Below are 13,253 nucleotides of genomic sequence, written 5' to 3'. Positions count from 1 at the left end.
CTCACGGGAGGCATGTGTTGGAAGTTATCAGGGTATGGGATGTTGTCAAGTCCCTCGTTGCATTTTAAACAAATGTAGAAAAATGCCTAATTTAACAGAAAATAAAGAAGGCTGACTATTGATATACCATGAAGACAAATAAGTGGTCTGACTAAACCAAGCTACTTCAACATAATTTGCAGAGATCGCCTCAAAACAAAACCAAAGAAAACTGCAATTTCAACACTTATAGCCTTCTTGCTTGCACCCTGACATCCCTTTTAGTCACTGGTCTGCTAGTTATAAACGAATACGTTAATCATAGTTCTAATACATTGGCCAGCTGACTTGTATCATACCAAAAACAAAACAAGGTCTTGACTCTTTAGGGTGGCTGCAGCTTGAAAGTGATGCAGAGCAATTGACACTCTGAAGCTTAAATAAGTAACATTTAGTACCTTGGAAATTTACTCTCAGGAGGAAACTAAATTTGTCTTAATGCTACTAGTTAATAATGTCTACACAATATATCTTTAACAGAATTCTAATAAAACAATACTGGAGTATATTCCCACTCTTTTACAAATTGTATTTAGTTCTACCCCTTCATGTTTTAAGGCAAAAACGCGTTTGTTGCATGCAGCAATGCACTTATACTATACTAAAGTAGGGCACCTCAAAGCGTTGTCATATGTCTCATCAGTGGAAGTTTCCATCACATGTGATTTCGAAGCAGGAAGCTTCTTAGGCCCGCATAAGGTCTAACTACAGATGACTGATATATATGTAAACAGAGTGGAATATGTGACAGAGAGAGTTACAGATGTTTAATTACTGCTTAACAAAAAAACATACACATTTTGAACCCATCGAACACTACAACGTTATTACGATGAATACTAAGCCAGCAGCTGTTCATGGCTGAGCAGGACTGTTCATTGTAGCATCACCCAGTTGGTTTTTAGTTCTGTTCTCAAAATTCAGAGGCCTACGCCAACCTGAAACTTAACCTCTTTTTTTTTCCCAAGTAAAATTTAACCTTTTTACCTTTAATATCTTATTATCAAAACAAAATTCTGACCAACACATCAGAGGTTTTCTTCAGACATGAGGTTCTTGGCCTAAATAAAAACTTATTTGGCTTCTGGAGATGATTATTTAAACAATGCTCACAACTCACATCCATAAAACTCCAATAAAGAGATCAACTCTGTTAATAACAAGATTTAACAAAATCACTTATTTATATTAATATAAAACAGATGTCTCAGACACCATTTGAGCCTGACCAGGTCTTCCAAAATGATCTAGTTGTCAAATTAATAAAAAAAATTAGCATTATAGGTAGCAACCCTCACGCGCAATCAGAAGTTGCTGATGATGTCAAGAAATTGCTACCTTAACTATACAGACAAAATGCATGTCCAATTAAACTTATTCTACTGCTGTTATAATATATCTTATGTGAAGTCAATTTCGCATCATTTGCTGATACATCCAATTCACAAGCTCTCACTCTTAAGTCTCAGACAATTGATAGCTGTAGATTTTCCATCAATGTCAACTTTTAGGTATATTCTACTTAATATATTTTAGATAGCGAAGGCCGGTTTTAATTAATGAAAAACACTATCTGTATATCTGTATGCCAAACATAGTAATATACTGAGCGGTCAGCTTAATTTTTGACTCCATTAGACAACAATGTCTAATATTCAAAATATAGTAAGTTTCCAGAAGACAGCAATGTCTAGACATGCACTATATAAAGGGCCTAATGGCCTTGATCGTTAAAACTTATACGACGACTTTTTCAGTACCAAGTAGGAGTACTAGCTCTATCAGAAGTGCTCAAGATAACTGAAAACTTGCTGCATTCAGACGCATAATTATCTGTAGCTTTGTTTGCAGCTAGTGATGGCAGCGAGTGAGTTAGACGATAGGTCACTGCAAGAAATACCGACATGGGCTGTTGCCCTTGTTTGTGCAGTTTTTATTATCATCTCCATTTCCATTGAACATGGAATTCTTTCTCTTGCAAAGGTATTTTTTTTTTTTTCATTTCAGAATAATGGTTATGAGATTGTAGATTTAAATTATTGACTGTGCTGGATTCCTCTTCTTCTTTTATTTTTTTGGTTATGACAGTTATTTCATAAGCGACAAAAGAGAGCCATGACTGAAGCCTTGGAGAAAATGAAAGCAGAATTGATGATATTGGGATTCATATCTCTGTTACTAACTGTGAGTACAACTTATGTTGTCAAAATATGCATCCCTATCAAACTTGGAAAGACATTGCTCCCATGTAAGCACAACCATGAGAAACGAGGCCTTTATGATGATCATGTCCAAAATGAAGGCGGTGACAGGAGAAAACTGCTTTCATTTGAAGAGGCAATGATGTGGCGTCGAGGGTTGGCAGTTGGGGGTGAATACGAGATTCACGAGGACTATTGTGCAACCAAGGTAGGTATACTAGAATTTTCAGTACACCAGAATATACTGTAAAATGGTTAACCAACTGTTTTTTAATTTTGGGGCAGGGCCGAATTTCATTGATATCATACAAAGGGGTGCATCAGTTGCACATGTGCATATTTGTCCTTGTAGTCTTTCATGTTTTGTATAGTATAATCCTCATGGCTCTTGGACAGGCCAAGGTAAGCTTTTCTTGGCTTCTCAAAAGCTGTTAAATGCACTTCTCCCTCGAGACAATTTTCTTGAAATTTTTTTGGAACTCAATAGATGATGAAATGGAAGGCCTGGGAAGCAGAGGCTACATCCTTGGAGTATCAAGTAACTGTTGGTATTAAACTTCTTCAAATTGTTTAGCATCCTTTTCTGTACATACTTCAGAGAATCTTGTAAATTGTTTGCCATACATTATTCTAATGAAGAACACCATGCACGAGTTCATAATTCTACCAGTACTATTGCAGATCCAAAAAGATTGAGGATTGCTCGTCAAACTACTTTTGTGAAACGTCATATCGGTTTCTCCAGAGAGCCTCTGATTAGATGGACTGTACGGTCTTACACTACCCCTCTGCTCTAACAACTCAGGATTGTAGAATCTCCTTAATTTCTATCTTGGAAGTGACACATTATGTAATAATCTGCAGGTGGCATTCTTCAGGCAATTTTTAGGTTCCATATCAAAGGCTGATTATATGGCCATTCGTAGTGGATTTATCAATGTAAGAGCCACCTATTGCATTTTATATCTAATGTTTGATGCTGCAATGTCTTATATTAATTAACAATCTGCAGGCACATTTTGCACCTAATAGCAAGTTCAACTTTCACAAATACATTAGAAGATCCATGGAAGATGACTACAAGAAAGTTTTGGGAATAAGGTGTCTTTCTCTCCAATTTCAATACAAAATTTTAATGATCAGAAATTCCTAGGAGTATTATTAACACATGCCTCATGTTTACTATGAAGTATCCCCCTGTGGATTTCTGCTCTCATCTTCTTGATACTAAATGTCTACGGTTAGTAATTTCTTGTCACTAAACATTTTTAAGTTACAAACTCAGCCATAAGCTCTGGAACAATAGTTAAAAGAAGCTAATGTTAGCTTTTGGGCAATGATCCAGATTGGCACACACTGACTTGGCTTTCAATAGTGCCACTTCTGGTACGAATATAACTTGACTTTTACTTGATCAGTACAACATCTTGAAAACTTTTTCTAGTGACAAGTCAAATGTTTGAGTGCATTGTTGTAGATACTTGTGATGGTGGGTACAAAATTGGAACTTGTGATTATGGATATGGCTCAGCAAATTAATGATCAGGCAATCACTGTAAGAGGATCCCCAATGGTGCAACCAAGTGACGAGTTTTTCTGGTTTCATCGCCCCCAATGGATTCTTATCTTGATTCATCTCACTTTGTTTCAGGTCCTCACTTATCTCATAAAACTCTTATGTATACACTTTTAACATATTGTGTTATTGCCTGAGGCTAACGTCGCTACATTCTGCATTTCATCTCCAGAATGCATTTCAAATGGCATTTTTTCTGTTTACACTGGTGAGCAACTCACCAAATATTTAGATTGCTTTCCTCTACTACAAATTTCCACCATCTAATTACTTCAATAATTCCAAAACCGCAGTTTGAATTTGGTAACAAGCCATGTTTCCACGAAAAACTTATATCTGTTCTGCTAAGAGTGGTGCTTGGAGTAGCACTGCATGTCCTCTGCAGCTACATAACCTTTCCTCTCTACTCATTAGTCACACAAGTGAGTTCACCTAAATTCACATAAAAATCAAACTCCGTCGGCATTTTAGTCCTGACATGAAGTTATTTTTGCCTGGCAGATGGGCTCACACATGAAAGAATCAATATTTCAAGAACAGACAGCCAAGGCTCTGAAGAACTGGCATAAATCTGCAAAAGAAAACCAAAAGAAGCTCCGTAAAGCCGCGGGGCCTGCTGCATTTGTAGCAGCAAGTGTGTGTGAAGAAAGTAGACAAAGTGAAAGCATTCCACACACTCCAGTGTCATCATGTGAATCAGAACATGGTGATGATCAGCACTGGGATCTTGAGGCATCTGCACATATTTCACAACCAGCAGAAACAACAAAAGTTGAGTTGTGACAGTGATTGATCACCAATTACTTGGTTTAGTTTGTTAGGATCTTTAACAACATTAGTTGCCAGTGGTTAAAAAATAAAGGAAAGGCCCGCGCGTTCTTGAAGGAAAGCGTGGAAAGGAATAAAAACGGAGAAACATGGACAAGCAGAATTCATTCATACTTGCTGTGTCTTCAATTCTTTGTATATAAATGATATTCAGCAAAATCGCATGTGATGGGGTGGGGGCCATACCCCTCGCTCGTCATAAAATCTTTAGAACTACTTTCTGTGTATTAAAGAAGTTCGGAAAGTATTTTTAAGATGCAAAAGCAACACTTAGTCCGGTCCAAAAAAAATTTCCAATTTTTTCTAAATAACATAAAAAAATTAATTTTAATTGAATGATTTAAATATATTGATTAAACGTATGTGAGTAAATTAATTGAATATTATAGGATTTGAAAATATTAAGATAAGTAGTCTATATTTTCAAAATGTTTGATATTAACAAATAAGATATGATTAAATGAAATTCATATATTCGTAAATATCAATCTAATCCCGGGATAATAAAATAAACCCACCACTACCGAATATATATAATTCTTATCTTAATCACCTAGTCGCAAATTAAAAATAAGATAAAACACTAAGAATAGAAAAAATATTTATCATTCAAAATACTAATATCAACGATAACATTATTTAGAAAAACTTTTCAGAACAAACTCATTTTAAATTTATCTGAATCAAAATATCGAACATGAGAAAATCAACAAGTTTTCTAATAAAAATAGATTACAAACACTAATATATTTATATTTAGAATTTCATAAGACCATCAAAGGGATTATTATTATCATATAAATCAGAGCAGAAAATAAATAACAGCATCGGAGTAATTTTATAATGACTAATTTATCAGAACAAATATTATTAACCTTTATTTACTAATTTATAAATTCTATATACATTAAATAAAACTTAACGAAAGAGTGATACCAAAACAAACAAATCATTGACTTAAAAAACTAATCAAAAGAATTTCAAAAAAAAAGAAAAAAAAACTAATCAAAAGAGATTAATGATTGACAAATAAAAAATTGAACAATTTATATTTATGGAAAAGCCGGCAGTTTAGAGAAAGTAGTTGCTAAACAGTCCACTATGGTTTTCAGTTGTCTCTATCTATCTCTGATTCTCTGTATACACACACTCATGACTCCACAAAACAAATAAGTAAACAATTATTTCCTTCTCTGGATTCATACTCCCACAAGCCCTAAAACTAAAAATCAACCAAAAGGGCCAACTTAAATCTGCTTTTTATCATCTGGGTCGGCATTATAATTTCATGGGCATGTAACAATTTATATATTAAAGTGTTATTGTGCATGATTTTTGACTTTTTTCACTATCCAAGTGTTTGATCATGCCTAGGCGTCATGGGTGGGAACTGCCTGCTCACACTTTTCAGGTACTTACATGATTTTTAAGCCATATTTGCTGTTCAAGTGGATTAAGTACGGTAATCTAAGGTACTATGTAATCTACATGTATATATTGTTTGCCTACAAGTAATGGAGTGGGTTCTTGTTTTGGATCTTAAATTGATTATTGGTGTGTACATTGAGTTATGAAGTATGTTCTTGAATTGTAGTGTGGGTTTTAAGTAATGGGCTATATTTTCAGATGAAATTCGTTGGTCATAGGAAAAATAAGTTTGTAGTCAGTATTTGATCAGAATTATTGGGATTAAATTTCCCAGAGGCTATAATCTGTATGCTATCAGATATTGATCGTAGATGCAAGTTGTGGTTGGTTGAGCTGTATGTTCTTAAGTCTTACCTATGACATAGTTTGTGAAGTGCACCCTCTATGCCTTGCCGCCTATTTTCGGAATTATTGCACTAGTTAGGTAAGGAGAGAAGTATATCGACAATAAGCATCCTACGCATGTACTTTACACATTATACATTGACAATTTGACATTTGTACTTGTAGAATATATCAATTCCATCAGGTTATTAGTAAAAGAATTCCTTCTGCTGTGTTGAAGTTTCTGGTGAATTTATTTGATTGCAAACTCTTAAAGTGGATTAGTGTTGTTGTTCTCAGTTTCTATGGGCAGTCACAGATATGGGTGTAAAGACCCGGTATTGAGTTATCAAATAACATAATCAATACCGTCTAATTCACCCATAATTCAGATTCTAACCATGAAGCCAAATTATCTTTACTCTAATTTTATTCTGAAATACTTTATGACTTTGGGAATTACACACTTTTTTTTATCCTGCACATGTCTACTTTCTATTCAGTGAGCTATTCTTTTAATATGCGTGCATAAGTTTTTTAGTCACTTAGCCTATGTATAGTTTTTTAAACTTGACTAAACCCTGAACAACAAGGCGGCTCTCGATGTGAGAGTTTGGTACATAGAATGATGCTTATGTTTGATCTTTTATTTATAAACTCTGAGATCATTAGTTTATGATTTGTCCTTACCGTTATGTGACTTACAAGTATGTCTTCATGTTTAATATGGGCCTGTGGAAGTGTTCTAGGAAGTCATTAAATGATTACTTGAATATTTGATAACCTGTGTGGATATGCTGTACATTTACTCATTTCTTGGCGATGTCACAGGTGGTTGCTATAACAGTATTCTTCTTGCTATGTGTTGCCTTTTATGCTTTTTTTGCCCCCTTTCTTGGAAGAGACGTCTATGAATATGTGGCTGTTGCTGTATATTCGTTCTTGGTTAGTAAATTCACGGTCTAAATTTTTTTGTCTCATTTCCTATCTTAGTTTTATTTTCTCATCAATTATGTGGTGCTATATGCTAATCTTCCGGCTATCTTTTGTTTGTCACTGCTTCTAGGCTCTCTCTGTATTTGTACTATATGTAAGATGCACAGCTATCGATCCTGCAGATCCTGGAATATTAATGGAACCTGATGTGCCAACCTATAATTCTAACCATGACACAGATACCTCAGGTTGGCAGTTCTTATTCAATAAAATCTGATAATATGTATACTTGAAGGTCAAAGCACCATCTCATGAACTTCATTTATGTATAAAATATTAGGCCTTCTCGAAATTATAATTTATGATCTTTAAGACTTTGACTATTGAATTTCAAAAGTTGAAAGCAAGAAATTATATGGCGGTTCAAGTCAAATGCCTGACTTATTTAGATCATGTGTTTTGTTCTGAAGAAGGCGGTGTAATTTGAAGAATTGATAATAACTTATAATTCCTTGTTTATCCGATGCTTCTTTAAAAGCCTACCTTGTTTGTCTGATGCTTCTTTAACAGCCTTTTGGCTTCTGATTGTGCAATGCTTTTTTGTAGGAGAACATGGGAAGGAAGAATTAAGATATGGAGGGATGTCAATGAAAAATACATCAAGTTATTGCTCAAAAGTTGGAGGACTCCTTTGTGGTTGTCTTGTAAAGGCAGATTGCCGTAAAGATGATGATTATTTTGAGCAGCAATTTGAAGAACAGCATGCTGTATTTTGCACAATATGCAATGCTGAGGTATAATCCTCTTTCTTATAATACCTTAGCTTATAAATTATCAAAGCGAATCCAAGAAATCACAAACATTGTTCAGTGAGGTTTTGTTAGAATTCCTTAAAATCAGGTATTGCTGCATGACTAGCATTTCAGTCGGCTAGATCACTTTTGTGAAACAGGCAAAATTGAAAAAAGCGCAAGCTCTAATTTTGAAGCGCGATTACTCGCACGATTGTTTTGACAAATATGAAATTATCTGTATAATTTATCTATATCTATATAATTTGGAGGATGTTTGTTCTAATATTGAACGTAAATAAAAGTCTCATGCATAGTGGGAATCTAACATAAAAGTATCAGACTATCAGCCAATAACATTTAAGTCAAAGGTTTCCATATCGTTTAGCTCGATCTCAGTTCCCTCAGATTCCTTCTCTTCCTTGTAGAGGGTTGAACTTATGATGATAAGTAGGGTTGTTTTTTTTAAGTTAAGGGTCTTTCAGTCTTTTTATATCTTGCGAGTCTTTTTGTATCTCGCTAGCAGGTACTACGAGCCCTCTGCCCCACGCGAAGCGCGATGCCTCATGATTTTAACAACAATGGGCTAAATATATTGGTCAACATGCATCCCTGAATTTACATTAATGCTTAAAATCTACGAGTCTCTTTCTAGTTTCTGCACGGAATATATTGATGCTGGAAGTTTGCTACTGGAAGAATATTAACTACTGTTTAATAATTCTGCAGGTGCGCAACTTCAGCAAACATTGCAGTAGTTGTGACAAATGTGTTGATGGATTTGATCATCATTGCCGAGTAATTTTTTTATCTCAAGCTATGTAATTGCTGATTAGTGTGTGTGCCTGTGTAACTAGTGTATGACTGTATCAGCTAAGTTCTATCAAGTTCTGGTAGTTTCATAATTGCTTAACTGTGCAGTGAGTCAAGTATATAAATGTCTGTTGCTGTTAGCCGGTTCCTCTCTTGAATTTTCTGTGTTGTGTTCACTAACTTGGAAAAGCATATTAATATAATAATAATTTTGTCCTTTTGTCTGATTTTGTTATGTTGCCTTTTAATCTGCATGCAGTGGTTGAATAACTGTGTAGGAAGGAAAAATTATATGACATTTGTGTGCCTCATGGCAGTAAGCCTTGTATGGGTAAGATTTACTCAAGATGCTTTTCTGGCCTGTTCATCTCCATTGATCTTAATTTAGCATTCTCGTTTAGTTTCATGACTGTCATTTATAGTTGGTTTATGTTGTAAACATGGCATCTGCAATTTGCATGTTTGTCTTTAGCTCATTTTCGAGTTCGGAGTTGGCTTAGCTGTTTTTGTTCGATGCTTCGCCTCGAAAACAGCAACAGAACACCTGATCTCAGAGAGGCTTGGAGAAGCACTTACCCGACCCCCGTTTGCTACCGTAGTGGTATGTTGGCTGTATTTCTTTCGGTACCTTAATCTTATTAATGATCTTTCACGTGGGCATGGACTTGGCTACATATTTTCTGTGTAACATAAATTCTTTTGCCTTAGACTGGGTGTCTGCTTGTGACTTATATATTATAGATTATCTCATGGGATTCATATTTTAAGATTTCTAGCCTTTTTAACTATTGGTTCTAGCCTCTTTGAATAGTAAGTTCCAGTTGCTTTTGGGAATATTAATAGTTTGAACTTATTGTTGCTTTTGTTGTGCTCATCGATGCTCCTAACTGCTCATTGTTTCAATGCTTTAGCCTGTTTCGATTAATTATTTGTTCTTTGTTTTTAGGCTCTATGTACAGGTTTATCCTTACTGGCGATAGTGCCACTGGGAGAACTGTTCTTCTTCCACTTGATACTGATTAGTAAGGTGTGTATATTGGAGTTTATCCTTGCTATCATGAATAAGGTAGATAACATAAGCAACCTCATTAAAGTATTTCTCCAGGGTATCTCAACATATGATTATGTTGTTGCCATGAGGACCCAAAGTGAACCTCCCGGGCCTTCTGTAGACGGTGGAGATCAGCAAAGTCTTCAATCTTCACCGGTGAGTTCTGCTGTCACTGCCATTAGTGGAAGAAGCTTGCATGGAATGGGCTTGCAATACAAAGGTGCATGGTGTACTCCTCCAAGAATCTTTATGGATCAACAGGTACTGTGTCTGCCTCTTTGCTCTCTTTTAGATGAGCTTCCAACACCACTCCCCTATTATTATGCCTTGTCGGCCCTTTGATGAATCTGCTACAACACTTTGCTAAAATATTTTTCTCTAACAGCGTCTTTATATGAACGAAACACCTCTGATTTTACTGGAGCTCATTGCCAACAGAAAACTGTTTTTTTTTTTTTTAATATATGCACTGCTTCTCATAGAGATACAAACAGATTAAAATTTTAACACCTATATATGTGTTGATGATTCATTCATTATTCTACTTCTTATCAGTGGAGTGTTAATAAGTCAAGTCGAGCCAAACTCTTGCATGCCTTTATCGACTTGTCAAAAATATGTGTAGCGCAAACTTGGATCGAGTCAAAATCTTGTTTGAGTTTGGCACATTAGACAATTGGCTTTTAGGAACCATTTGCGAACAAATCGCGAACATGTGTCACAACAAGCTCTTGCTAACAAATATTACTCACAAGTTTGTTTATATAATTTGTTCACGAATATAAGAAATTATCTGAAAACAAAATAGGATATATATTGCAGACTAATTATATAAGTATAAATTCCAATGTTGTACTAGTTAAACTTTATATGACTTATATTTTATTGGGTAACAAATACTATAACTTAATAAAAATAAGAGAAATAAATAACTGAAAGTGACAATCATAATAATTTTAAATTAAATATATAATATACATAAATACGTATTAATTAAACCTATATTGAAGAGCACAACTATGGGCTAGTTATCGAGCTTGTTCTTGAATAATATTCACGAACCTAATTATCGAATTTGTTTGCGAGTCACCTTATCGTGTCTGTTCACAAGCTATCTAGCCGCACCCTTCTACGATCAAGTTTGGGGTGTTTATGAAACAAACCTATAAATCAATTTCAAGTTCAGCTCGTTTATGAGCTGATTTCGAACCGATCTTTTTCGACCTTATCACTGAATAGTTTAGGTTCATTTAAGGCCTTGCTTACCACTTATTGGTAGCATCATATGTATTTATAAAATTGCTGTACTATTTTTGCTATCAAAATTGCATGTCTTACGCTTAAAGACGCTTGACATTCTGCTGGCTAGTTTCACCTGAGTATTTGTTTGCCAAGTTCAATATATTTTTAATGTGGTCAACTTAGGCATGTGATACTTGTCTGCTTATCTCTAAATTGTCTTGTTTTGGAAGAATTGCATGGTCTGCTTACCTTATTATAGCGTGTTTCTGGAAAATTTGCTCTGTATTGGGGATAGTCGCAGATGACAAAGTTTTGATAAATGTTGTTTAACATTAGTTGCAGGATGAGATTATTCCACATCTTGACCCAGGACGCCTACCATCAACTGTTGATCCTGATGCAGTTCATCCACCTGAAAAGGGCAAGAAGGTACCACATCGGCATGTTAAAATCAGTTCTTGGAAGCTCGCACAGCTGGATCCTAGCGAGGCAGCAAAAGCAGGAGCCAAGGCTAGAGCTTCATCATCAGTTCTACGTCCAATTAGTTCAAAGCCTCAAAAATATGATTTTGATCATTTGTCAAGTTACAATATGGGTAATAGAAGTAGTCCTAGTATGAACAGAGAATATTGTGGAAGATCTGCGAGGTCTGGTTCAAAAAGCTCATATCCACCCAGTCGTGCTAGCAGGGAAGACATTGAAACTTGTGATCACAGCATCAGTAATCTGAGCAGTCCCCTCCCTCCCAGCTTCACTCCCTCTCCCTTTGGACAGCAGACTCCAAATGCAGAACACTTCAATCCAATGTATCAGGCATCTGCTGATCAATCTCCAGGGTCATCAAGAGGGAACGAAGCTGCAGTTTTAGGGGCTGCATCACCAGTACCAATGAGGAGAAACAACCCAGTTTTTACATCAAACACAAGGTCATCCATATATTATGATGAAGATGCTGGGCGTTTTGTGTCTGCATCAACCCAAAATGTGAGTTCTTCCTCTCAGGTGCCTCCTGGTCCAGAGCTTACATACACATGTCAGTCTATATTCTATGGTGGTCCCCTTGTTAATGAACAGTTAAGCAGAGGGACAAGAAACTTAAGTGCAGGTTCTGCGAGTTCTGACAGAGTTCCGACACCAAGCTATTATCAGCAGAGTAGAGCACAGAGGGGTGGCCAGCTGCCAGTGTTTAACCCAGGTGATTCTCAGCAAAACTAGTTTTCTCTCTAGTTATGTGGCGCAGACGTTTTACTGGTAGCATCCAATTGTTCATATAGAGTTCAGATTTTGCAAATGCGTTCCAAGTCAATTTTTTTCAATTTACTCCCCGTGTGGCTCTTAACTATCAAGTATCAACTAGCTACTAGGAAATTTGAATTGATACAAGTAAAACCTCTATAAATTAATATCTTCGACATGGAAAAACTTATTATCTTAATGAGGTCATTGATTACTGAATATTTTGGTGAAATATTAGTATATATTTTATTATAAATTAGAAATTCATTAATTTACACAATATTTCATAGTCATATATAATTATCAGAATTCAAATGTATTCCGACGTACATGTAAGAAGAAGTTAATTAATTTACTCATGAATGAGAAACGAATTCAAACATTATAATTCCTGCATGTATGCAGTGTTACGGAAATCGGGAATCGGACTAAATCGGTTGAGCCACCGATTTAGGGATTAATCGGAAATCGGGGATTAATCGGAAAGATTAATCGGAGTAAAAATTGGATTTATTTTAATATTAAAATATAATTTAATATTTAGTTATTATTATATTAACTATTTAGTAACTAATATATCTTCTATATTCATAAACTCTATAATTATTTATATTTAAAATAATATAGTATTTTAATTTTAGTAATTTATCATATATACTTCGATTAAGAAATATATATAAAGATTAATCGGATTTCAAAAATCGAATCGGTGACCGACCTCGCAGGGGATTAATCGGGGATTAATCGGTTAAATCCGGAATTTTTAGAACACTGCATGTATGTATTAA

General features: G+C 35.2%; 2 protein-coding genes across 2 annotated transcripts; both read left to right on the top strand.

Annotated features, from left to right (window-relative positions):
- Window positions 1–1,367: 1,367 nt before the first annotated feature.
- On the top strand, window positions 1,368–4,906 carry LOC108218046 (MLO protein homolog 1). The gene is made up of 13 exons (XM_017390966.2): window positions 1,368–2,022; window positions 2,128–2,448; window positions 2,526–2,642; window positions 2,728–2,788; window positions 2,922–3,007; window positions 3,105–3,179; window positions 3,253–3,341; window positions 3,431–3,480; window positions 3,586–3,626; window positions 3,718–3,891; window positions 3,989–4,024; window positions 4,110–4,238; window positions 4,318–4,906. The coding sequence occupies exons 1-13, from the start codon at window positions 1,897–1,899 to the stop codon at window positions 4,597–4,599; spliced, it is 1,587 nt and encodes a 528-aa protein (XP_017246455.1). The 5' UTR covers window positions 1,368–1,896; the 3' UTR covers window positions 4,600–4,906.
- An 822-nt stretch (window positions 4,907–5,728) lies between these two features.
- LOC108218527 (protein S-acyltransferase 21) lies at window positions 5,729–12,697 on the top strand. Its single transcript, XM_017391505.2, has 10 exons — window positions 5,729–6,055; window positions 7,228–7,341; window positions 7,463–7,580; window positions 7,939–8,126; window positions 8,853–8,921; window positions 9,196–9,267; window positions 9,409–9,537; window positions 9,883–9,963; window positions 10,042–10,248; window positions 11,566–12,697. The coding sequence occupies exons 1-10, from the start codon at window positions 6,011–6,013 to the stop codon at window positions 12,442–12,444; spliced, it is 1,902 nt and encodes a 633-aa protein (XP_017246994.1). The 5' UTR covers window positions 5,729–6,010; the 3' UTR covers window positions 12,445–12,697.
- Window positions 12,698–13,253: the final 556 nt, after the last annotated feature.

Source organism: Daucus carota, chromosome 4 (assembly GCF_001625215.2).
Source record: "Daucus carota subsp. sativus chromosome 4, DH1 v3.0, whole genome shotgun sequence".
Taxonomy (NCBI): Eukaryota; Viridiplantae; Streptophyta; class Magnoliopsida; order Apiales; family Apiaceae; genus Daucus; species Daucus carota.
This window is presented reverse-complemented; position numbering and strand designations above follow the sequence as displayed.

Bases quoted from the DNA above. Each gene is read 5' to 3' on its own strand.
- LOC108218046 (XM_017390966.2), top strand. From the start codon at position 1,897: ATGGCAGCGAGTGAGTTAGACGATAGGTCACTGCAAGAAATACCGACA. The intron at 2,449-2,525 runs GTAGGTATACTA...ATTTTGGGGCAG, and splicing joins AGGACTATTGTGCAACCAAG to GGCCGAATTTCATTGATATC. The intron at 3,892-3,988 runs GTCCTCACTTAT...TTTCATCTCCAG, and splicing joins TTCATCTCACTTTGTTTCAG to AATGCATTTCAAATGGCATT.
- LOC108218527 (XM_017391505.2), top strand. From the start codon at position 6,011: ATGCCTAGGCGTCATGGGTGGGAACTGCCTGCTCACACTTTTCAG. The intron at 9,538-9,882 runs GTATGTTGGCTG...CTTTGTTTTTAG, and splicing joins CCCCGTTTGCTACCGTAGTG to GCTCTATGTACAGGTTTATC. The intron at 10,249-11,565 runs GTACTGTGTCTG...GTTTAACATTAG, and splicing joins GAATCTTTATGGATCAACAG to TTGCAGGATGAGATTATTCC.